A 26,519-nucleotide genomic window follows, 5' to 3' on the forward strand; every position below is an offset into this window, starting at 1 on the left:
AGGAGAAAATTAGAGGCCAAAGGTGAATGAGCAAACAAAACCATGCTCTAATGGGGGGTGTTAGGAATATGAGGTGGGTCAACTCTAGCATGGACTGTTTGGTCTTGATTCATTTAGTAACAGGTTTTTGAGATGCTACAGAGCAGTGGCAGCTCTAAGCCTTTAGCTGATGATCTCAGCAGGCAAGGGCACTGTAGTTCCTCTCCTGACACATATTACTGCTTCTAGCAAGTTGTGCAAGACTTGATTCTGGCATATGTGCAATTCATACTTAGTGTGCCAAGGGAAATGTAATTGTAACATGAATTGTAAAGGTCTGGTGGAGTGGGATTGGCTCCAAAGTTAGAGCTGCCTCATCCTAGAACATTCTGCCTGGCCTCTGGCTGGAAGATCACAGTTTTCCCTTAGCTTCTGTGTCATAGCCACTAGACCCGTGCAAATATTTTAGATACTGAAAGGCTATGGTCCGAAGTGCTGATGTTTGAACAAATAGATTGCTCTGTTATCTGATGGGTTGATACAGGTAGGGAAAATGGTTGCAACTGAAGAATTATTGGATATGAGGTTGTTTTGTAGGTGAGTTTAAGAAGAACCTGTGATAAACTAATTTTAGGAATGAGAAGTTAATTCAAATAGAAAAGAGCATCACAACAAGAGAAGGGATAGAAAGCTGTTTAGTCATAGATATTTAATGAGACTGCAAACAGTCTAAAAAATTGTTGATGTCATGGTTGCCATTGCTATGACCTGTATAAAGAGATGTTAAACTAGCATGGGATATCATTATTTATCTGCATTATGGTATGAAGTTTGATCCCCTCACAAGGTTCATAACAATGTTACATTATATGCTCTTGAGAAGGACAGGGAGAGATAAAAATGCAGGATCATGGAGTGGCTGAAAATGACAGAGCATTGAAAGCGAGTAAATTACAGTATGAAGCAAACCTAGAAATGCTTTTTCAGTTCTGGTAGTTTCTTGGCATCACAAAGAAGGAAGCGCCTAAATTGCCTTGTAACAAACTTATAAAATGCCTGTGTGAGTTTTACTAGTGTGGATTGTTGTTAGTCTTTGCATAAAGCAATATATAATATGCTTATTTAGTTCAGTCCCCCCAGTCAGTTCCATTATAAGTGGGTGGAATTTTATTCAGAAATTGGCTAGAATGTCAAGCACAAACACTGAATGATTTGTATAGCAAATCCTAGTTATTCTCATTTTTAATTCATTTGTGGGTGTTAGGTCATTGTGGGTGTACCTGTGGCTACAGAAAATGTAATATGACATCCTCAGAAACACCCAATATGGGTCTATTTCTGTTCACCTGACAACAAAATCTTCTGAGCTTAAAAGGCAGGGATGAAGCTAGCACTGCCTACAGCTATAAAATGCTGCCTTTAGCTATTTTGACACAGCCGAGATCTTAAGCACATAAACAGACATCATATGTGATTTTAGCTGGACAATTTACATAATTCGATTAAACACATGATTTGGTCTTTCTCTGGAATTGCTTTGATGTAGGCCAAAATTCTCAGTAAGCCAGGTTTAGAAAAGGATTAAAACATTGAAGAGAAAAGAATATGAAGAAAACTTGAGTCTAGAGCTCTTAAAATGCTAAGGACTTGGAAAATACTAATGGAACACATGTAATTAAACTAATGGGAAAACACTTTGTATTCAGGTTAGATGCAGATATGCTGTTTGTGTGAGGGCTGTGCACTACTACTTTTCAGGGCTGGATCTAAGTGTGAGCCCATGTGGTGGTAAAAGAATGGAAGAGACACAAATCCTTTTTTTTTTAACTCCGATTTCATTCTTCAATTTTTGGTAAGCCTGTAGCTGTGTTTCATGTAGTTTTCACTGTTTATCAGTGAGAGAAAGAACAAGCTTGGAAAAGATAATTATGTTATTACACTGTCCGTTATAAATTACTATTCTAAGCTTAGAGGAATTTTTAAGCTTTCATAGTTCTCATTCCACAAATAAGTATCTGTAATTCTTGTAAAATCAATTTGTCTCGACATAAAGGAGAAACATCCAGTCATCCATGATGCAGTTTTCCTTTTGTTTAGCAAAGTAAATTTGTATAATACAGAAGCATCTGTTCCGGTTTAAAATATCATCAAGAGGTGTAGTTACCAATTAGGAGAGTGATGCAGAAAACATCCATGTCACCGTAATTGTATCAGATTTTGGTGACTGCAAAGAAAATTACCTTCCCAGGAGACTTTTCATCTCTCTTCCCCTCCCTCTTAGCTTTTCACTGGTTTCAAGATTTTTCTGGAAAAAATGTTATCATTTGTGCAGGCTCTATAAATAGTCCAGCTGCTGAGAACACAGTCATTTCCAGCATATGGACTGTTTCTGCTGGTGACTTTCTGGCAGCTGCAATATCCCTGTCTATTATTTTCTATTACTAGGCTCAGTAATAATAATAATAATAATAATAATAATAATAATAATAATGTGGATCTTCTGGTGCAAAAGTTAAAGGGGTGGATCTAGGTGCACCAGGGTGTATAAATGGTGTGCTACTTCTGGAAGTAGATACAGATTCTTTTGAAGATAAACCTTGGAGAAAGCCAGTAGCTGATCTCTCTGATTATATCACCTGTGGGTTCAGCGAATATAGTATTAAAATTTACTTGAAAAACAAGAGAATGTCAATGGCCCTTGAAGTTCTATGAGTTACCTCATTCAGAAATAAAATTATGCTAGAGAACTGGAAATTTGGAGAAAGAGTTGGTAGTACAGTTGACCAAATCTGATTTCACATCTCATCCTGTCTTATTCAAATCAGGAATTCCAACAAACAGGCAATTACCTGGCACAACAGATGTAACTGGACAGATCACCAGCAGCAGCAGGGTGGGAGGATGGCAGCATGCTAGTGAAAACAGCAACATACAGTTTCTTTCAGAACGATTTAATCCTGAAGTAGACAATTTTACCAAGCCACGTACTTTTTTCCCTCCAGGAGCTCCACCTACCCACTTAAACAACCCTTCCTCCCAGCCCCTCCAACTTGGCAGTTGGATATATAACAGTGCCACCACCAGGCTTTCCATCACCACCTGGCAGTCCTCTACCTTCCCTCATATCCACAATAGAAAGTGGATGTTCTTCTGGCTGTGATGGTCATTCACACAAGAGCCAAAATCAATGGGGAAGACAGGAAGAAAGAAAAAAGGTACCCAGAGTAAGCAGAACTTCTTTTCAGAGGTCCTTGTTCCCTCTAAGCTTTAAATCTATATACTTTCCTTTCCTTGCTGAACCAGAGTCCAACTCCTGTGCAGACAGCACTGATGCTTCAAGCCGTATCTTCCAGAATTCCTGTGCTATTTTTTAATGGCTTACATTAAGAAACAGTTGCAATAACATCTAGTCCACCTTATATAGCTCTAGAATGTAGGCAGGTGCCTCCTGTGATAACAAACCACTTTGTGTAAACAATGAAAGCATGCTTATAATTTTATAGGTGATGCTGAATAGTACTGATCTCCACCCTGCTCCCACCTCCCTGGTTGCCATTAAGAAACAGAGAGTTCTGTCCCTCTTAACGTACCCGCAATAAAAACTGTTAAGCTTTAAACCAAAATTTGTACCCATACGTATCTGCAATTTGGGGGATTGCATATTATCTTACTACTTAATTGTGTGGGACCTCGAGAAGTATGTCTTGCAAGTTTACAAGAGGAATATTTTTTTCCTAAAGAAGTTCTGATTGGCAAAAATCTAGAACATTGCTTTTCATGAACAGTAGGAAATGGCTGAGAATTTTCCTTTGATACAGTAAGGATGAATTTTCCATGATAGAAAATATATCAATAAACCACTTGAGCTATATAAGTGAAAACTCTTGTGTATTCATTTCTTGTTTGATTATTTTGCTGTTGGTTTTCATTCGTTGTTGTCCAAGTTGTATCTTTCCACTGTTACATTCTCCTAGGTGGACAAAGCTGCTTCCTTTTTCAAATATTGTGCAGTAGAAAGGAATGGGGTAAAGCAATTGTACTCATTATCTTGAGGGATGGTGTCAATCAACTGATAACACAGCATGACCGGCTGTCTGTCTTTAGGTGACCAATATGTCACCATCAAGGGTCAGGATTTTATCCAAGTAATGATACGAGAGTTTGCAGAATAGCTCCTGAAGCCATGGTTCATCCCTGTAGCAGAGGAAGTCTCTTATTTTCATGGATATTAATAATCCCCAAATCAAACATTTTACAGTGCACTATTACTGTGATAACTGAATGTCTGAAAGTCTGAAACAGCTGAATATACACATTTGATAATGTATTATTGATATTAGATAGGAACCAAAACAATAGAGCAGAACTCTTCAGTATGACTCAGTACAAGAAACTCAATTTGTGCCCAGGAGAGCTTAGTCTGTTTCTGTCAATTCTCAACTTGAGACAAAAAGTAATGGCTATGGGCTTCTTCTAGATAAGGCCTCAAAATTTTATATTTGACAGCTAAATTATTTCTAATTTAACTTACATGACAGAATTTTCCAGGATCAGCTAACCACATTGTATTGTGTCTTATATAACACAGAATACTGATTTCCAAAACGGGTCAGGCTCTCCGGCCTTAGAGCTGCATGGTTCTTTGTTCCAAAAAGTAGAGATTTCTTCAAAAATCTTTATTATAATAACATTATTACAATTCAGTGTAACAAATCTAGTTTCAGAAATTGCAGCATGTCTTCTGGTTATTTTGATTGATTTTATCACCAGGATCAGAGCTGGGGCAGCTTGAATGTCTGAAGTTGCACTTTTGGGTCTGGCATACCAATACTGTGTCCAACAGCATTCTTCAGGTAGATTATTTTTCCTTTTAAAAAATAACTTTTTTTTTTTAAATTGTAACTTTTGGCCTGAGACCTAGAATCCAGTATTGCACTGCCTGTCTCATACTGCCTTAATTTAAGGAAGGAGCCCAAATGATTATCTTGAGTGACTGCTAGAGAAAGATGCAAGGCTTGAATTGTAGCTAGAGGTTGACTACAACAGACATACTTTGTATGGTACGTATGAGAGGATGAGAGATAATAGAACTTGAAAATGGGCTAAAATAGCCTTGTCTGGTTCTTCTTGTCTGTTCTATTATGAGGCCACATTGTGTAATAAAAGTAACTAATTTCTCATAATCAACTGACATTATAGAAATTAATAAGCCTGTTTAGCTTCTGCCTGTTTAGCCTCCTGAAAGATATTTCATATCATCTCTTTTAAGAAAAAAGAATTGGAACAAGGGGCTACCTTCTTTCTAGAATAATTTTTATTAATTATTAATTTAATTAATTAAATTATTTTTTGCATCCTTCATGATCTAACTTTTGTAGCTAGTGAAGGGGAAAAATGATGTTATGATTGCAAATGCTTTGCTTACTACTGGCCACTAGAATAACAAAAATGGCTTTATGCAGGGATATTTAAAAATCCCACCCTAATCCACAAACCAAAAACCAACCACCAACTGTTCATGTGTATGTTGAAAAATCAGCATATAAAAGTTGCACTATGTATGTTTGCTATGTACTGCTGACATTCTGGAGTGAAAATTAGGATAACAAAAGCCTAAGGTGGTGTAGGGCAGTTAGCTAATAAAAGATGCTGGAGCATTTATGAATTAATATGAAACAGCTAATTTGTCTTTGTCTATTTTAATGCTAATCTTTTCATACCACATCATCTCCCAGACACTGTTTATTACTGCAGGGCAAATCTCTGCTGAGTCAGAAACGGCCAGGAAACACAAGTACTCCTCCCAATATGCTTGATGCTCTGAATATATTCCTCTGTGTGAGTCTGGCACTACACAATTGTTTTCAATTTCTGTACATACTGTAGTGTAGAATTTTTTCTCCTGTACCATGTAACAGTTGTCCTATGGGATCATTTTCAGCTGGCCTCTCTCTTGGTTTTTTGTTGTTTTTTTTTTGTGAGCATGTAAAATACTATGAGCCGGGAGTGTACAGATTTTGTTTAGTGTTTCAGGCAATACGTCACTCTACATCACAGTGTTTTGGTTTTCACATAAGCATGTATGGCATATTTTCTTTAGTAGAGAAGTATTCCTTTCTCTCCAGAGCGGCTTTCTAGGCTCAGTGTGACAATTCCAATACTCAATTAATTTTAGAGAGCCATTTTTTTTAATTCTGCTTCCCCCCCCAAGCTGTTCTGATTGCACTTAATGATGGACAAGAACTATTGGATATATTTTTAGATATGCTTGGTGCATGTGTAAAGATGCACAGTTGGTACTTCTTGAGATGTGAACTCTTTCTCTGAAATAGAACTTGGCTTTGCTTCCAGTATTAATCTACTGATTAATTGTAGGGCCATAATATTGTACAGTTTCCACAGTTTATGAAATTCCTGGAATTGACAGTGCAGGTACAAATTGTTGATTTGATGAGTATACTGGATTTATACCCAAAGCTTTTATTCACATAATTATCATACTAGTGGCTTTATATATATACACTTAAATGAATTTAGATCAGAGTCTTGGAGTTTACTGAAGCAGCTGAAGATGCTGAAGAAGCTAAGCTGAAATTTTCAGTTATGCTTTCTTTAATAGGAAGTTGTTTGCAAGTTAAGGTCTTTTGTTGAGCTGTTCATTAGAGAGATACCTGAAAGGGGCCCTTTTTTGATTTTCCAAGTTCTCCTTTGGAGAATTGCACGCAAAAAACATGGCAAGTAGAATGGCTGAAGCGCCCTCTTAGGTATATAAGGTGGTTGGGCAAAGGACTGAAACCTTGAGAGGAATTGAGGCCTACCACTTTAAAGACCTTTGGACAAAGAGCCCATAGGAAGTATAATGACTGCTTCCACTGAGGAAGAGGTTAGAGCTCTTTTGAAGAATAAAGAGGCCCAGGTTGTGAAAACCAGCAGTATTTAAAGTTTCTGGATAGCATGGTCTTTAAGCTGGTATAGAATCATAGAATAGTCAGTGTTGGAAAGGACCTTAAGATCATCTAGTTCCACCCCACCTGCCATGGGCAGGGACACCTTACACTATTTAATGGTCTCCCTTCCATCCTCCTGTTACCTCTTTTCAAAGGTGAGACTCTTAGCCTGCTTAGTTTTTATTTGAACAGGGGTGATTGCATATTTCTGTTTGTCCTTCAGATTGCCTTTTTTTGAACTCTTTTCCAGCCTCACTGTATTCTTTTTGTGGTGAGGGGGCCAGAATTGCACATAACATGCTGGATGTATACCATGGATTTCTACAGTGATGTAATTTTTTTTTTTTCTGCATTATTTCCTATTCCTTTGCTAAATGTTCCTAAAATCTGATTTTCTTTTTGACTGCTACTGAGTATTAAGCCAATGATTTTTTATTTAACCGAACTTTGATAGTTTTCTGTGTAGCAGAGGTTTCTGTGAGACTCTGATTGTGATTTCTGTTTGTCTCCGTTTGTTCTCCATTTTCCATTTATATGTACAGTTTCCAGCCTTTTTCTCAATTATTTGTCCATTCAAGAATCTTCCTCCTTATCCCATGGCTATTTAGATTCCTTTAGCTCTTGGTATTGGTTTTTGTCAAAAACATTTTGTGGTCTGTTTAGAAAACTCCAGTACTGTGACTTTTCAAAAACAGAGAAGGCTCTTCCTCTAAAAAATGGTATTTTTTTCATGTGTTGCTTCATTCTGCTACAGTTTCTATTAATTCACCTGATACAAACATCAGGTGGAAAGGCCCCCCAGAACTTTTCTTTAAAAACTGGTATCCTAAGAAACCAAAGAATTTTCAAATGAAAGAACATGTACACCACAATCACAATTTGGCTATTTCACCCTTGGCTCCTTGCAGATTGCTGGCTCCTGGAGGTTGCAAAATGCCTAGATTTTGTGCTCTGTTTTTTAGTCTCTCCTACTATGCTTTCAGACAGATCCTTTGCAAAATTCTGCAGTCAAATTTCCACTTGTCCTGATTTGCCACAAGAATTCCCAGTTTCTAGATAAACATTTGCCTTGTGAGTTCTACGTTTTCCTTCACCATGGATTATAAAGAGAAACATCAGATACCAAAGAGCATTTTTAGTCACTGCAGTGTCTTATATCCCGATTTATAGACATAATTAGGAGCTCAAACATATATGGTGGGATTTCTGTAGTTAATCATTGGTGGTCTGGCTTTGCTGCCATTAAAGCCTTGGGGCTTTTTAATGGACTTTAAATCAGTCACAATAAAAATTTTAATCGTGAATCACATTAATGTTCAGGCTTAATACTGGCATTGCTAGGCAAGGCTTTTTGGTCCATATCCTGCGTGAGTTCAGGCAGCATTGTATTCCCTATGAGGTATACCTTATAAGAATCTACATACATCAGATAGGAAGCCCAACAGTGCTACATGAAAAATTTTCCCCTTATTGTCCACCTTGTTCAGATTTTTAGGTGTAATAGCGTGATAATTGTAAAGGAAGTATTTTTGAAATGTGTTCACAGAGAATGGTATGAAGAGAAAAACCTAAATTTACTCTCTTAGAATTCAGTTCTTTAAGAGCTTTGTGAAATTGCTGTATTTCTTAAATCCGTTTATGTGAATAGGGTTAATGCCATAAAATTTAAGTTTCCATATATGTAGTTACTGATGTGATGTATTTCAGGTTGTTGGGGTACTGATACAGTTTATCTTTGCAGTAGATACAGTAGATTACATAGTCAAGGAAAGATGTAATGAGCCTTATAACTTGGCAGAGAATTCCTGGCACTATTGAAATGCAGAAAACGAAACACCCCCCCCCCCAAAAAAAAAAAAAAAAAGAAAAGGGGGGAGAAATATAACTTGGCTGTGTGAGATATTCATTTCCACTGCATCTGTTTAGAAGATGAGCATCAATGAACTCATTAAATCTGATGTTAAAATTTACATCATTAGATTTCAAAGTCAGCAAGCAGACATAATTATTTAATGATGGAGTTTCTCTGGGGCTTGGGGGCCATTTTGCAGAATGGAATGAATTGACAGGCAGGTGGCTGTATAATGCTTATGGCTGATTTTAACAATGTGTGACAGTAAGAAAAATTAGAACTCATTAACATTCACTCGGTCCAGTGTCTGCACCACTGATCAATGGTTGGACTACTGTATGGCTTAAAATGCTTAATGAAGCTTTGTTTGACAGGAGCCAACTGCTGCTGGAGGAAACGTGGATGATCTGATAGCTGGCAGAGTGTATATGGCCTGCACTTAATAGACAAGGCAAATGTGAATAACTGGGGAGCAAAATGAGGGGGAGGAGTCTTGTGGTGATTGATGAACTATATTATGGTTGACACACACATTCTATGTTTTGCATAAAAGTGTTAGCATCTGATTGAGTGGAAAACCAGGGGAAAGAGAGATTGCTATGTGATCAGTGGAAGGTAATCAGCCATCTGTTAGGCATAATGTACTTACTAAAGATGAAGATTGAAAGCATATGTGTGCATGTGCTTACACAGCAACTATCACCTTTTATAAAAGTCTATATGAAAATATAAAACTGTATATAAAGACCTAACATAAAGCAAATAAATACTATCAGTTCTTCTATTTTTATTCTCCCACCAAAAAGAGTAGAAAAAGTAAAGAAAGCTTGTAGCTATGTTTGTAATTCATAAATGTGTCCTTCCAGCAGACTGAAACAGTAGCTTCAGAAGTAACAGAAACAAATAATTTGAGGTGCATTTTTAAAAACAATGGCATCATAACTCTCACTTTGATTGTGACGATAAAAATAAGGCCATGCCTGCAAAATATTGAGAGATGAACTTTTTATTGATCAGGACATATGTATTTTCAGCTGTTCACCTGCAGATTTGAAATAATCTGGTTTATACAGGTATTTGAGGTACAGAAAGGATTTAGTTCAGAAGAAAGCTAGAGTCTGATATAACACTGCTTGCCCATCTAAAACTGTCAATGATGCTACCAGGATTTTGTGATGTAGACAGCAAGACTGAGCTTAGCTTTTCATGTTTCAAAGACCTTTAGTGGTGGTACAAATCCTGCTTACAAGGAAATTAACCACTCCTTTACCTCTTTTAAAAAAAAATTTTGCATAGCAGTGTATAAAGGGCAACTCTAAAAAATGTATTCAATTTTAATATGTGTTCTAACTCTTGTGATAATGGTTTAAAATCCACTATCTGTACATCCCACAAAATCTGGAAAAACAAAATACTCCGGAAATAGAACAAATTTTAAAATCTGTCACTTGAAATATCAAACACCACAATATATAACCCCAAAGTATTGTTTAACTTCCATTTCACATCTGTTTGCATATTTTTTTTTTAACAAATGTTTTAATCCACTAGATGACAACTTGGAATACGGAATATTACTCTTCAACACGCTTTTTCAAATTTCAGACTGAAATTTATCACATGTCACTGATGGTACATTATGCAAATACTGGAACTGCTGAAGAAGGCCTTCTGTGCCCCATCTTGCTGTTTCCACCTACCCTGTTTCAGTATAGAAGTAATATTCTGAACATTGGAGGGAGAAAGTGTATAGGACAATAGATGCAAGTGTCTGTCTGAGAATGGAGTGGAGAGCAGCTGATTTAGTCATCTCAGTAGCTGGTGTCTTAGCACAACTTTATGAATACAGTGCTCACAAGGCTGCTGACCTAGTTAAATATACAGAAGTCTGACTTGCACGTGGTCAGCCACAAAGCAGAACATCTGATCAAAAGTATTTTGGCAAGGTTTATAACTCCTAAATTGCTTAAAGAAGATTATGTCTGTGAGTTTGCTGTTTCTGCTGGGCTATGTTGTTTGCTATTTAGTATTTCAACATTAGAATTTTACGTAAAAACACCTCTGTGCCAGGGACCTTCCTCTTTTCCTTTCCTACCCAATGCATGGGGGTGACAGTATCCTGCACGCGGAACGCCTTGCCAGTGCAGCTCATGGGTCTGTGCAGGCGTCACAGGGGAATGATGTTGCCGTTGCCGTTGCCGCAGTTGTGGATGAGCTGGGGGAGGGATCGGAGGGTGGAGCTTACTGTTTCTCCAGTGATTTTTAGGAGCACTCCTGTGAATGCAAGGCTCCCGTGTCAGCTTTCTCGGAGAGCGCGGGGGAGCCTTTCAGTTTTCCTTTCTCACAGTGTAGTTGGTGGTTGGTGCCTTTTTATTCTGCCAGGAAACGATTTGATGAAACTCTGCCCTAGTGTTCAGATTTGGTCATTTCTACAAGTAGCTCCTTTCAAGCACTGTGAACTTTTTAAGGCTTTCCCAGACCTCGTTAACTGGTATCCACAGTGTGTTTTATTACCTTTGTAGGATTTTCTTTTTCTTTTCTTTTTTTTTTTTTTTTTTTTTTTTTAAAGAATGTGAAGAGAATGATCTCTTTTAAAGTTTCCCCACATACTTGAAGTGTGGCAACTTGTGATCTGGCAGAAAGAAAAGGACGCAAAGGACTTGACTTTTAAGAGCAACTAGGATTAAGGAGGCATTAGCTGTAACGCGGGGGAGCCAGTATATAGAGTCAAGCACATCGTAACAAAAAACAGGTCAGCAGGTTCCTAATGGTTGCTAATTGCAAACTCGGTGTATCAAAGCTAGAGCTACGCTCTGCATGCAGCACGGACTAGCTTTTGTTTGCTTCTGCAGCAGCATGTTTTAATTTTTGTTCACTAATTGCTTTAATGTCCTTACTTGAGCTGAGTCATGTTGAAAAACTCTGGTAGAGTGCCAAGGTGTTTTTTTTTAGTGGAAAAACTCCTAAACAAGTGCTGCACTTCCAACGTTTCGGTATCATTTAGTGATTCAGGCATGTTTAATTTGTTAACAGTAAACATGCAGAAATAAGGACCACGTGGGCTTCAGCAAAATTTTATTTTCAGGAGTTAATAATGTGAAGAATATGCTTAAAGTAATATGATAGTTTTGGCTGTTAGGACAGTTGATTTATACACTTTAAAGATGGGGCTATGATCAGCAGTGTCTAACAAAAATGTTTTCAAAGTGAGTGATTTGTTTAACCCTGTGTTTTGAATATGTATGGCAACAGAGTTTAAGTTGAAAAATGGGCAGTGAAAAGCGATGGACTTGAAAAATATACTCATCATCCTGAAATGCTGATTTCAGCCTTGTTGCAGAGCTTTTTATTTGACAGCATTTAATTCTGAAGTCTTCAAAAAACATAGAGTTGGAAATTGTACAGCAAGCACTGAGAACAACTTGGAATCTTTTTTCATTCCCTTTCCTTGATTGCATGAATAGAAAATTTTGTTCTGAAGTGCCAAATTAATATTTACTGGCTTAATATCCATCATTAATATTCTCTTTTGGGGGCAATGTGCAAAAAGTAGTTTACTACAGGACAGGAAACAAAATCAAATTAATATTAAATGTAATATTTTGTCCTTCCTGGCTAGGATAAGTAGACTGGTGTTTGGCTACTTCCTTGGTACTCTCACTGCTTGTCGTAGTCATCTCTGGGTTCTAAGACTCCAATTGAAATATTTAGGGATAGAACTCAGTTGACACAGTGTAGTCGATTTAATAGCGAAAGGCACTGGTTTCTCTTCTGCAATCTCTACAACTATTATACTAAAAGCTAAAATGCAGTCTTTATAGAAAAGAGGGTAAACATGTAAGAACATGGAATACTGCCCAAATTAATAGCTGTATAACTGAGTTACTTGCAGTCTTTCTACTATGGAAAAGGAATGCAAGAAAAAGTTGTTAAAAATGTAGTTGAAGTATTTCCAATATGCACTGGTTAAAGCAGTGAAAAGGACCCAATCTTTCCAATTCTCCTAACGTAGACTTACTGAATATAGCTTAGGTTTGCAAAACATTGAAGGTGGTAAAGTTGTATGTCAAAGGCAGGCATACTGCAAAATTAGGTAAAACCTAGATCTCCTACTGAATTAAAGTTTACATAATGTTTTAGGTACAATTTAGCTCCAAACCAGGTGCATGCTGTTCTCTTCTGCATAGCAGCCTTCTATATTGCGTACACCCCGAGTGTACAGGGAAAGGGATACAAAGTAAAATGTTTTACTTATTTACCTTTTTCAGTGAACCTTATAAGTGTATTCTGATGACACAGCTTTTGGGCTTTAGTAAGCCACTCCTTCGGTACATATTTTGACATTTGGATTTCTTATTTCTAAATTTTGACAGATATTGCTTATCATAACAGTTCTTATCTAACAAAACTACAAGAATTTAAATGTCAATTTAAAAGCTGCCTACAATAAATCAACCAAGCGTTGTCAATATTTGCTTTAGATTTGCATTCAGAACTTTTGTTGGGCGTGATCAGTAGTCAAGTGGACAGTTAGGAAGTGTGAATAAAACTTGTGATAATTTGTCTTTCATCATAAATTTCAGGCCATAGAATATGTTCTAATGCATGCTAGTTTAAAATACTAGCCCTATATTAACTTGTGGAGTTGAGTAAATTTCAGCTAGCTTTATCAATGCTTAGTTTCTTTCTATTGCAGTTGTAGAAAATCAACATGAATTTCTCATCAGTGAAAACTGTCATTTTGAAAGTGATTTTCTACAATGAGAGAAGTGCAATATTTGTTGGTTTTGGCAAAAATAAACCCAACAAAACAAACTTGTTTGTTCAAATCAACACAGTTAATTTGAAATATCTATTGATTCTTGATCTGGTGTAGAAAAGCTAGCCTAGGTAGAACAATTTGCATGAGATTACCATACCTCACAGACATTACCGTTTACTCCTTGTCTTGTGAGCATTTTTGTTGCAAAATTTGTAACATGCAGTCTCTTTTCTTTTTCTCTTTGCAGGTATTTTGGAATGAATTATGGTTTAGGCTTTCCCATGTTAGCCATGGATGTAGCGCTTTCTCCCATGACAACACAAGAACTGGATCCCATGCCATCTGACGCATCTCCTATGCTTATAAACATGACTCCAACAGTAGAACGAGATGGGGAAGAGGATGTCATGAAGGAGCTCGATTCTGGCCAGCAGTATGAAAAGCCTCCTCCTCTACACACTGGGGCTGATTGGAAGATTGTTCTCCACCTGCCAGAAATTGAGACCTGGCTTCGGATGACATCGGAAAGAGTCAGGGATCTGACATATTCTGTCCAGCAGGATTCAGACAGCAAGCATGTGGATGTGCACCTGGTACAGCTGAAGGTAGGATGAATTTTATATTGCAGATTTTTCAGTGAAGATGGTTCACTCAAATCTTCTACTTGCAAATTAAACAAAAGCAGCTTTTCATAACTGCTGCAGTATGACAGCCTATGTTAAGTGTATAAGTCCTTTTCAGGGAGATAATACAAACTGTCATTCTCAGATCTTTTTGCAACATTACTTACTCATCACTTAATTCAACAGTCACAAGCACATTAACAAACATGTCCACACTCCAAAAGCAGCTAATACAACCTGACCAGACAGATCAGAAATGCCCAGAAATAGTCGTATTTATTTTAACAGGGTTTAGTACCTAAACCTCCTAAATTTGTGTCCCAGTATGCATGGCTACTCATCTGAAAACTAACCAGATTTCAGAGGCAGTATGGTGGAAAGGTGGTCTAATGTTTGGCCTTTTAGTCTCATAAAGGCTATGCTCAAGATTGAACTCAGGTGGGACTACATACAAAATAGTAAACATGTAGAATATTTTTTCAGATCTGAGTCATGGTAAGAAATGTGAAGTGAGAGGAATTGAACAGTAACAAACAGTAAATCAACCTTCCCCTCACACCAGCAAGAAAATGTACTAGCAAAACTGGACTTTGTCCCCCCAATCTCCCCATACCCTGACAACTGAACACAAGTACCTTTAAACAATTATCTCTGTCTTGGTCCCAGATTTAAATTCTGATGATGAATCTTTAAAGATATTCAAGAAATTCCAGGTGAAATTCAAACAAATAGTGTCTAGGACTTTATTTGTATGTTTGTCTGCATTGCTTGGTTTGCTGCAGCAGATGAAGCATGCTTTTGAAGACAGCAGTCTCCAAAAATAGCAGGCAAATATTATCTCTTCAGACTGAGCTGTCTTCAGCATTGCATTCTGAGGCCTGTTTATGTGAACATAGTCTTCCTTCATACTCAGTGGAATAGCATTTTATCTGTGTTTATTTTAGGACCGGAGCTGTAGTCTGTCTTAAAATACAACTCTGTGTACTAGCGCTGACCACAGAGCAATTGTACTGTAATCAGTTCTAACCAAGGAGACAGCCAATCCTGAGGTTTTTGTATGGTTCCACCACTTTTCTGAAAAAATTGGGGTAGGCATTGCTAGCCTTAGATGAAAGGACCATGTCCACAGCATGCAGTAGGGTTTTAGCAAATATGCCTGAAATGTATTTCATATCAAAACTTGCTGGACTCATTGCCAGCTCTGATCTGGAATTGCTTGTGGCCATCTTAGTGCACTGCTGAGCTGAAACTAAAAGACTGAGGGGCTTGTGCATGGTATTTGCACACAGCTTTGGGCTGCCTTAGAGCACAGACAACTGATTTGTGCCAACTTACGGAGTAAGAATATTCTGTACACATAACTCACCCTCATACATCCACTAAAATGTTTTACGTCCAAATGGAGGTCAGTGAATGAACAACATTCTCCTTTTTAGTATTTATTTGTGAAGTTGCAAGTGTCAATGGTAGCTCATAAAATACTTTCCTAATGTTTTCTTCTACCTAAGTGATTGCTGTAGCACCTAGGGATTGTTTGGATCTAAGAAGAAATCTTTTTGATGTAACTGTAAAAAAGGACGAAAGAATAACAGAATAAATCTCAATTATCTGGTCTGCCAGCCTGGGGGGGCTGTCATTGGCGCTGTCAAATATTCTATGTACAGCCTGGACTCACAGGGAATTGCTCTTTTCTTGTGTGTTTATACACTTGTATATCCGTGTGTGTGTACAATTATGAATAGTATTTGAAGTATTTTTAAAATATTTGATATATTTCTAAATTTTTCACAAGAGCATAAAAAAGCTTTCAGCAGGATCTATAATAGTACAAAACGCAGCAAAGTCTTAATAAACACATTAGGGATATGTACAGAATTTCTGTAACCTTTAAACCTGTATACAGACAAAAACAAGACTGTAAAAGCAAGTGTTATGGAAATGCTTTTATTCAGACTTCAGCTATATTTTAAATTATTTACCTTTATATCCTTCTGCATTATATATATCTTGATGAAAATCAGCTAAGCAAAAAACAATAAATAAGACCTCAGAGCCTCTTTTTTTATTCCTTCTGTGCTCCGATAATTCCCCTGGAGAGGCTCCTTCCAACTGATCTGGGTCCTTCTGGAATTGCTGTGCCTGTGCTGGACACAGTGCTCAATGTGAAGCTTCACCATTGCTGAGTAGGCTAGAGAAAGTATTTTATGTGTCTACCAAATAAGACATGCCAGCTTAGGCTATCTTTCATATTATTTGTTTTTCCCACAGCAGCAGGAGATGTTTGATTCATGTTCACTGTAATGCCCAAACTTCTTTGCTGCAGATTTTTCATTTCTCTTATCTGTGAAATTTTACACGTAAGATTTTGCCTTTGTCTGTTACTGAATTTATTTTATCAGTTTGTTAGTGGGTTTTGTTTTTTTTTTTTTTCTTTTTTTTGGTCTTGCATTTCTCAAGTGTGTCCATGAATTTTTTCAGTTTCTTCTGGTATGTTTGAAGTACCTCCCCCAAGTACACACTGCAAATTTAAGAAGCCTTTTCTCTGCTCTTTTGTCACAATCATAAAGATAAAAATGAATGTTACAGACTCAGGATGAAAATCTGTAACATAATAGTTTTTGAATATAATTATTAGACTGCAAATGCAGGAGTAAGGCAAACAAGTTTTTATTTTGCCATAGTTTGTTTTCCTCAGTGAGGAGAGGTCCAATTCCCTTTTTATGCAGCTATTCATTTTGGATGTTTAAAGTTTATTTTTTTCCTTTGGCTGAGTTGGCTCATCGTGATAGGGCTGGTATGAGGATGTAGGCCATAGCAGGCCTTTTATGTTATTCCTTGGAAAATTGCTCAACAAACAGATCATCTCTTTCTCTGGTGAATATTTAGTCTGTATCCCAGCTGCAGATTGGTCTGTGCTTCTGCTCTTTCTGTAATGAAGAACGTTGTTTCTGTGTTGTGGCTTGTTCCCTGAGGATTTTGGTGTTTGCTGCCAGTCTGTTTTTGTGCTACATGACTTAGGGTTTTACTAGCCACCACTGATCCTTTGAAAAATACTTGTTTCTCTCGCTTTTGAAATGCCCTTTCTTAGAACTAGCCATGCAGCATGAGTGGGAGGCTTGTCTTATGTTGTCCCTTGGGAAATTTCCTGGAAAGCTCAGCTTCACATGAGTGCTTCAGTAAGCTAGATGCATGAACCATAACTCTCAGGGTTTCGGAATGCGCTATATTAGTCATTTATCTGGTCATCACTCTTAACACAAGCTGTGCTAAGATACATTTACATCTCTAATGCATTCAGTATAGCTGTTACCAATTGCAAATATTTGTAAAAGACATGAAAACAAAAATGCTTTGACTACAAGCAAATTTAGAGTGCTCTCTCTGTCCTTGTATTGTGTGAACATGCTGAGATGCTTTCGTGATCCATTTAGCTTTTTTTTTATGCTGAATAAAATATGCTTGCTTTCACAGTGAGTTCTTTCTTGGAATCCTCCTGATGTCCAACTTGGATTCAATTCCAAATCTTCTGCTTTACTTTATATCCCTTAACCCTTGGAAGGATCTTGCTCTTCAACTCATTGTTTGTTCTTTTTTATCTTTCTGGGGACAACCCCCCCCCCCCCCCCCCCCGTCATTTGGATGATCTAGCATAATCTTTTGTATTTAAGATGTCTGTTAACTTCTAAGTTATTGTGGAGAGAATCACTACACCACCAGTGCAAAACCAGGGTATGGTAGGACTGTAGGTGTCTTTCTCATCCTCTCCCCTTGAATTCAGGCCGCTTTTAATAATTAGCTAATATTAAATATTGCTGAGTTAATGAATAAATAGTGAAGGCCAGGCCAAATGATTTTTCTGAGTACTTTTCAACCTTTTTTTTTTCCCTGTATCAATTCCTTTTCAAGAGCAAAAATCAATATTTCCTTCAGATGTTAAAATAACTCAAGGCTGAGTCTGGAAGATAAGTTCGTAAGTTCAATTTCTTGTAGTTTGAAACTCAGAACTGTCTTTATCATAACCTGTAAGTGGACTTACTCAATGCTAGCAGCACTGCTTAAGTACCTTATCTACCACATGTCTTTTTGTCACACTAGAAACAGGGCTTTTCTTTCTTCTCACCTTTGGTTTGATGACTCTCAATGGTTCTATTATTTTAAGGCTTGTGACAACATACTTTGCTTCTGCAGTTGTACAGCTTTTCATCTGTCTACCTAAACTATCTTTAAGTGCACAGGTAAAGTTTTCTCAGAGTCTGAATCTCTAAATTGTATTGACAACACTGCATCATAAGAGAAGTTGGAGAGCCTTGAACTGTATTCTATATAGAGTGCAATCCTGGAGACATCGCACATGCTGTTTGCTCACCTACCAGGTCAGTGCCTTAAAGGATAAAACTGATGACCAAGTAAATGTCAATTTTCTAGGTACTAATTAGGTTTGGAAATTCTGTGCAAAGCTGCTCAGACTTGCCAGGTTTGGTGGTAGTCTAAGTTCAGAAATGCAGAATTTTAGGCAGCTGGTTACTTGTCATGGAATGAGCAACAGAGGTGTACCTGTGGCATTTAGACATTCACAAACTCAATGAGCAACATGATTCAGGACTGCATTGTCGCCTACATTCTGTCCTAATGTTCATTCTGCTCTGGTCATTAAAGTCTGTTAAGAATGCATTCCTGAAGGCCCAGTCTGAAGTTCCTAATGAAAAAAAAAAAATCTTTCTAATTGCTTATAACATTTCTCAACAAATGTATGAATTTATTGGATTAGTGCTAGTTATGAATTACTGTTAATGCTGAAACCATTTTTGGTGTTCCAAATATTTTATACTAAATAAGTACCTGTTAAGCCTATGTAGGCTTTTAATATGGTTTTAACTTCAGATGCCTGAGTAGTGCAAGTGACAATATGGGTTTATTAATAATCAGACTGTTTTTCAACAGTAAGTTTAAAAAAACCCAATAAACATTTGTAAGCTAATTTTAAGTTATCCTCTAGTGTAGTTGTAGATAATGCTGACATTTCAAAATGAAATTTTATGCCTTTAATATTCAGCTAATGCACATTAATAACTATTTTTTAAGCAAATAATGGTAGGTTAACACAATAATTTTTTTTTTAAGATAGGTGGATTTAAACTGTGTCATGCAACCTAATAGGAAAACAGTTTCCCCCTTCTTCTGTCAGTATTGTTCAGTCTGCGCAGATACAGTGAAGTTAAACTGATTTTCATTCTCCTCTTAGAATTTAATAACTAATTCTTTTAATATAACCCATATTTGGCAAACTCGGTGCCCTCTGATCATCTGCTGGGGTGCCATAGGAGACAGTATGAATGCAGAAAGAGTTTACATACTTTACTGGAGATTCAGTTGCCTGCTAAAGAAAGCTGGTCTTGCTAGAAAAGTGAGAACTGCTTGGTTAGTCTGCTGTTATGTAAGTATCAAGGGAACAAAAGTAGCTAAGATCTGGAAAAGGCTTAACTGGTAACCCCAGTGATAATGGAGGATCTGGTTTGCATAATTTATCAGGTTAAATTAATAAATAATATATGTTGCAGACAGTGCTCTGGACCCTCTTTAAGATTGGACTTTCTGTCTAGAAAAACAGAGAAAGGATACCAATAAAAAAATTACTGGAATTATTGCTTTCGTGGTGAAGTGACTTGATTATTCCTTAGAGTGGTAGAAGACACCAGCATTGGATATCCCTCAGGCAAAAAGAGTTTTACAAAAGAAAAAAAAAAAGGAATGAATAAATAAAGGCATGGGTTACCTAATTGACTCAGTTGGGGTCTGTATGCATGGTCTTTGGAAACAAACAGTGAAAAATTTGTGGAGCATCTAAGCTTCCACTTAATGCAAGGGTGCAATCTGAACATCTCCTTAAAACAACATAAGTTATTTCAAAAGCAAACTGGTAAGGATACACCGAGCAAAATAACTGTAACCTGTGGCATTCCCTGCAAGGGAGTGCTCCTCTTGCAAGGGTAGAGATGCATTCATTAATTTGAGCACTGCATTTGGTCATACAAGGGTGATGTGTAATTCGGGGAGTTGCAGATATAAGAGCAGACTAGCATCTGCAATGCTATGAATGTCTTAAGGTTGTCCTAAAATAGACATTGGGATTATTCATCAGTCAGGAGACTTTGGAGAAAAAAGGTGAACGTTTGTTTGTGAAAAGGGAATTGGAGCTCTAAGATGAGGAGAAAAGTGGGTGTTGCACCACTCAGTTTCTTCATTTAGTTCTAAAAATAAAAACTGCGAAATTGCTCTCATTTGGATATCTACACTTTAGAAATATACACAGTTATACAATATATACATGAATGCATGTAAGTGCACTTTGACAACTTATATTGATTATTTCTCCCTCCTCTCACTTCACATTGCTCCTACATTAAAATACGCCAATACAGGCTTTACAAAATGAGCTAATAACCTACCAATGGTCTCTGGAGAAATATTAAGGTAAATATCAAATTCCAGCACAGATGGTACCTATCACCGTCTTTTTTTAGTCTGTATCCTAATCTGACTGGAACACAAAAATTTACTAGATATAATGATATAATGATATAAATCCTTTTCAGAATGATGAGAAAATGTTAAGTCGTTGTGCAAATTAATTACTCAAAACATGTGAACATAATAACACCTACTGTTGTCCGTATTTACTGGAAAAAACTAAATACTATTTCAATAGTGTAAGTAAAATTTAGTAATGTCAGCTTTTTAAATTAGAGGTCATTGATGCTACATAATTATTTATATTTGAAAGTAAGGATACCAATGGGAATTTTTTGTTATGGTATCTGTGACTTGGTTGAAATAATTAATGTTATAAAAATATATGTATATTTGTAATTATCCATATGTGTATATAAACAAAAGCATACACGCAAAAAGAAGTGCCACATAAAAATCTTCCTGGTACTTTTTTTTCTTGAGGACTTGTTTAAGTCTATATGTGTTTTAGAAGGTAGGATATAGTGATGTTTTATAACAGCCATCTATGAATGGTCATCTTCATGAACTATTAATTTTACAGATGCTTTCTTGCTTTGCCTATTTCAGTAGGCTTTGTGGACCTGTTTCTTATTAGGCATTACACTGGTAGGGTTTGTTGTGTTTTCAATTTATAACTACGTGTCACTTACAATATATAAAAACTGTAATATGACATAAGGGAGTAGTCAAAGAACAAGCACAGAAAATTGCACAAAATGTAAGGAATTCTTTAGTTTGCTTCCTTATTGCCTGATGGGCTTTTATTATGAGAGAGTTGACAGAAGAAATTTCAATGTTATAGGATGATTGCTCTCTGAATACCAGAGATGCAGCATGAATATTTCAGTACCATCACATACTTGCATTTCAGTAAGAACAAGTTCCACAATTTCTGATTTTTGTAAATACCCTTTGTAATTTGCCTCTCAAATTATATGAGTTCTTCCTCAGAATCAAATCCTTTTCTGTACAGTTAACCATTAAAAAGCCTTCTGTGAACTGCAATTGAAATCTCAGAACTAACAAACAAGTAAGCAAGCAAAAGGGTTTTGTGTATTTTCCTGTGGAGAATGTAATGACATGTCTGTATAGCTATGTTTATACTTTTGAGATGTTGCCCTATGCATAGTACCCATCCTGTGAGTGGGCTGTATGAGATGTGTTCTGGGGGTTTGAGATGATGTTCATGTGGCCTTGACAAAGCCTGAGCTGTCACAGTGGGGTGGTCTGGGAACTGTACTGGACCTTCAGCTTTTCTCGTCTTGCTCTGGAGCTTGACTTCATTGTTTGCAGCTAATAAATAAAGCTGGGTGGCAAGCCTGGGCAAGCGCCTAGGTGCAGGCAAATGTCTGACTGACATTGTAGTTGTAGAAATGTCATCTTCAGAAAAGGTTATAACACAGACTAGGTATTTTTCATGGATAGTCTTATGCTTCCTTGAGTTGTGTAAGGAAGTATTAGCAGTGTTACATCCACCCATCCATCCATTCATCCATCCAAAAGATTTGATTTGAAGATTTTAATGTGTTCCATGTATCTGTCTCTAGTGATGTGCAGAAGCAGAAATAGATGAACAAGCATCCTCTTTGAACAGGAGCTGAACCATTTACAGTGGACTGTGCAGAAACAGGGAGGAAAAGGAGAATTAATGCCTACCAGTTCCATCTGTTAAAGCCTTATGAACGCTGTCTCCTCTTTCTCCCTGTTGTAAATGATTCCCTGAGGGAAGATAATAGCTTTTGTGGAGTCAGCTATAATTCTATGCCTGCTTTTCAAAAGATGGTGCACTTTTTTTTTTTTTAAATGTTTCCATTTCTTTTTGGAAAAAAAAACCCATGTAATTTAGAAAGCAGAAAGCAGCACTGTGTTAGAAAGCATAGCATTCTCAAATTCTGACATTTCTTAAGTTTTCACAAAATATAAAAGCTACTGAATGTAATAACACATTACAATTTCCCTTGCCCATCTAGCAGCATACTTTTCATAATCTATATTAGCTGAGAAAATGCATCTCATAGATTTCAGTGAACTATATTGCTTTTATTCTCCTCAGTTTGCCATGCAACCATACCTGCCCTTAGCTGTGGTTACATGCTTCAAAAGGGACTTGAAACAATTTACAATATACAGTCTTATCTTTTGATGTGAACATTCATCTTCTTGTGTTCTGGTGAGTACATTTGCTTGTGATCACAAATTATGCAGGCATTCAAAAGGTGAAAAAGCAAGTAACATTTCTACAGAATAGGTTCATAATTTATCTGCTAATGTAAAGGGGATAAATGATTTTATATGTACATTTCCAATGCAATTGTGATCTGACATTCTGAAATATGCTCTTTTTAATTACTGACATACGTATAGGGGTATATATGCGTGTAAATATGTGTGTGTGTGTTTATATCATATTTATAATATTGTGAATGAAATTCAGTGCCACTCCTACCTTGGTATTTGTATATCCACTTATTCCTCATGCCTTTTTTTTTTGTTTGTTTGCTTGGTTGGTTTGTTGTTTTTCTTTTCCGTCTTTTTTCCTCACAATGCTTCCAAATTATCTGCCCTAAAATACTTGAGCTACTACACTACATTTCACTTCAGTACATCACTTTGCGCATATGTGTAAGATCTCAGAGTTTGCAGTTCACCTTGTTCTTCATAGGAAACAAAGTAGCAATCATACTTAAAGAGGGAAGTTCTATTGTAAATGGTGCAAAGTTTCCGTACTTTTAGATACAATATACAAACAACCCCCAAATAATGGAATTGAATTTTAAAAGCTAGTAGGTTATCTGGGATGAGCAAATGACTTATAAATGATTCAGCTAGCCTGTATGACTGGTATGACAGTTATGGATGGAATTTGTCACTACATCCCAGCACTCTCCAGCAGCTAGAAGACAAAATCATCAAAAGGAAGCCTGCAAAATCATTAGCCAGCTATGCTCTAAAAATCAAAGAGCTGAAATACTGAACTGAATATTCTCACTTGCTCTTCAGCAGTTATTTTTAAGGCTATTATTTTTAAGATGCAAGCAAGGCTAGAAACCTTTTAGTTAAATCCAGTATTTTGAGGTAATAAATGAATTTCACAATGTGTACACTTAGAATATTATCAGTATCATGAAACTCATAATAAAATACAGGGAACAGGGATATTTCCAAGGGCAGTACAGTAGGATTTATATCATCGTGGTCCCTTTTAAGCTATCCTATGTTTTCTATGCTGAGGTAATTTGGACTTCTTTCATATGGCATTTTTACTTGAAATTGATGATTTTGATAACATTTTGAATCCAATGTATTTGGTGTATTACCTGTAAGCATGTGTAGCTTCATATGGATTCTTGCATATGATGCACACAAATATAGTCTTCTGTTCAAAGAGTGGTTTAAGTGTCCACATTACTTATGAATCTGGAACATGTAACCAAGTCCAGAGAAGAGCCACGAAGATGATCAGGGGGCTGGACCACCTCTCCTATGAAGACAGGCTGAGAGAGCTTGGCTTGTTTAACCTGGAGAAGAGAAGGTTCTGGAAGATCTTACAGCATCCTTCCAGTACCTAAATGGGCCTAAAAAAAATCTGGAGAGGGACCTTTTACAAGCATATGTAGTGAGAGAACAAGGGCTTTAAATGGAAAGAGGGTAGATTGATATTAGATACTAGACAGAAATTCTTTCCTGTGAGGGTTTTGAGGTGCTGGTACAGATTGCCCAGGGAAGCTGTGGCTGCCCTATCCTGCAGTGTTCAAGGCCAGGTTGGATTGGTCTAGTGGAAGGTGTCCTTGCCCATAGCAGGGGGGTTGGAACTAGGTGATCTTTAAAGTCCCTTCCAACTCAACCCATTCTGTGGTTGTATTAATCTAGGACAGTAGTTCAGCGTGAGGTATTAAGGCAGAGCTACGTAGGAAAAGTATACATGGGAAAGGAGTCAGTATTTTTTTTTCTGTAAGAACATTGTATCTCTAGTTACAAACAGCATTGTTTTCTTTCAAAGAAACACAAAATACTGGCAATGCTGCATTTTTTTTTCCCAAACTTAAGGTTTAATAAGTAAGGAATGCTGAAAAGATGCTTTTTTACCACATTACAATTTAAATTATATGCTTTTGATCTTCAGCTGAACTCTGCAAGAATAGCTTCCTTGACTCAAATCTGTTCCAGATTCTTTCTTGATCTTAATTGCGAATGAAATACTTATAATATCTGTCAGCATCTATCCCCGTTTTTGTTCTCTCTCTTTTTAACCCTAAGGAGTAAATAAATACAACATCAAGCTAAGTGTTTGAGTGGCAAAGACTTTATGGTGATCTCCACTGCAATTTAAATCACTGTTCTCAGTTTTATAGTTACAGTATTTGGGATCAATTTGTGAATTTTGCACCAGTTCTCAACTGTTAGCTGAATTTTCTTTGCTATGGTGTTCTCTAACGTAGAGGATCTGTAAAAGATAGTAAGTCAGAATGACAGGGCCACACCTGTAAATTATTATAGAGGATGCTTGAAAAAGGAAAAAACCTGCTTTGTATAGGTATCTCACTGCTGAAAAAGGCAATTTCCCTATTCAAAAGAATTCACGTATTGGAGTGGAACCTGTCCGGAGTTTTATTTTGTTAGGCTGCAAATTGGTTTCTAGCTATCAGTTCCTAGTTTTATTGTCCAGCCTCTCTTCCCTATTTTATTTTCCTCTCTGCAATTCCCAGGTTCTCTCAAAATTTTTGTCAAAACTCCTGTCTTCCTGTTTGTCCTTCACCAAAGCGCATTGCTGAGTCATCTGCTACCATGCTGAATTGCTACTTCAAAATGCAGTTTATTCTTTCTTATCCTGGACCAATGCCATGCTCTGTGGAGAGAGCAGGAGCCTGTCAAAGCACATCTTTAAGTACTTACTGCATTAGAAATGGAGGGAAGTAGAAGACAGTGCTGGACATGAGCCTTATTTCATTCTTGTGCCTTTAAAGTCTGGCTTTGTGTAATTTCTATAACCATAGAAGTCTAAAGAGAAAGTTCAGAATCTTTACTACCTTTTCTCGTATATTCAAAACAATGAATACATAGGCTCTTAGGGTGCAGGATTTGCTTCTGTTTCAAAGAGTTTCTAGTATGGTCACGGTAGGTTCATGCAGAAATTAACTATTCAACACCTGGCTCTCAGTGTTGACACTTGCATCCTGCATTACTGTCCTCTGACCTCCCTGACATTACAAGGAGGTTTTATACTTAGTCTTGCATCTTCCCTTATGAAAGATCAAACTTCAGTTGCTATGATTGAATTGATACTGGTTTTGTTGCCTTGCTGTTTGAATAATATGGCCATGAATAAGACATACAGCTATTAGCATTTATGGAAAGGAGGCAACTTACATTTTGGTAGTGAAAAATCATAATTGGGAAGAAACTGCAGATTAGACATCTACAAGAATTTCTAAGAATTGTCCATTAAACTACAACTATTAAATGCTTCAAGTCTACTTTGAAAGCCTCACTTCGTCAAACTGTTCCAGGAAAGCAGACTTTGCTTTCTTGCAGAACTAGCTGCAACTGGAAAATTACCAAGTGCACAGAAGTGTACTTGACCAGGGCCAAAATCAACAAAAATTAAAAATGCTAAACAAAGTCAAAATCTCTGCATTCAGTAATACATAGAAGGTGAGGTAACTAATGTACATTTAAGACATAGTTTTGCAAGCCTGCACAATGGTAACTTTATGCTCCTGGGAAGCCCTTGAACTGTACAGAACCACTCAAAGTTGGAGTTTAATAACACATCTGAGTTCCCTTTTAGCATGAAAACAACGTGTTTACAATGTTGTACTTTGTTGAGTTATTTTTAGAAAGGATTT

The 26,519-nt window shown here is 36.9% G+C and overlaps 1 protein-coding gene across 7 annotated transcripts in view; it reads left to right on the plus strand.

Moving 5' to 3' along the window:
* AKAP6 (A-kinase anchoring protein 6) overlaps positions 1-26,519 on the plus strand; it is a 280,658-nt gene that overhangs the window by 33,988 nt on the left and 220,151 nt on the right. For 6 of the 7 annotated variants that reach the window (XM_061463486.1, XM_061463487.1, XM_061463485.1 and 3 more), the window contains one exon: positions 13,788-14,145. In XM_061463486.1, coding sequence (XP_061319470.1) covers positions 13,798-14,145 — 348 coding nt within the window. In that variant the 5' untranslated portion in view covers positions 13,788-13,797. Of the gene's footprint in view, positions 1-11,418; positions 11,531-13,787; positions 14,146-26,519 lie in introns of those variants that run through there. The other variant, XM_061463488.1, reaches the window with a different exon arrangement.

The sequence above is a fragment of the Pezoporus flaviventris genome, unplaced genomic scaffold (assembly GCF_033815535.1).
Source record: "Pezoporus flaviventris isolate CSIRO_AGI_PZ_B2104156 unplaced genomic scaffold, CSIRO_AGI_Pfla_v1 ptg000036l, whole genome shotgun sequence".
NCBI classification, from domain to species: Eukaryota; Metazoa; Chordata; class Aves; order Psittaciformes; family Psittacidae; genus Pezoporus; species Pezoporus flaviventris.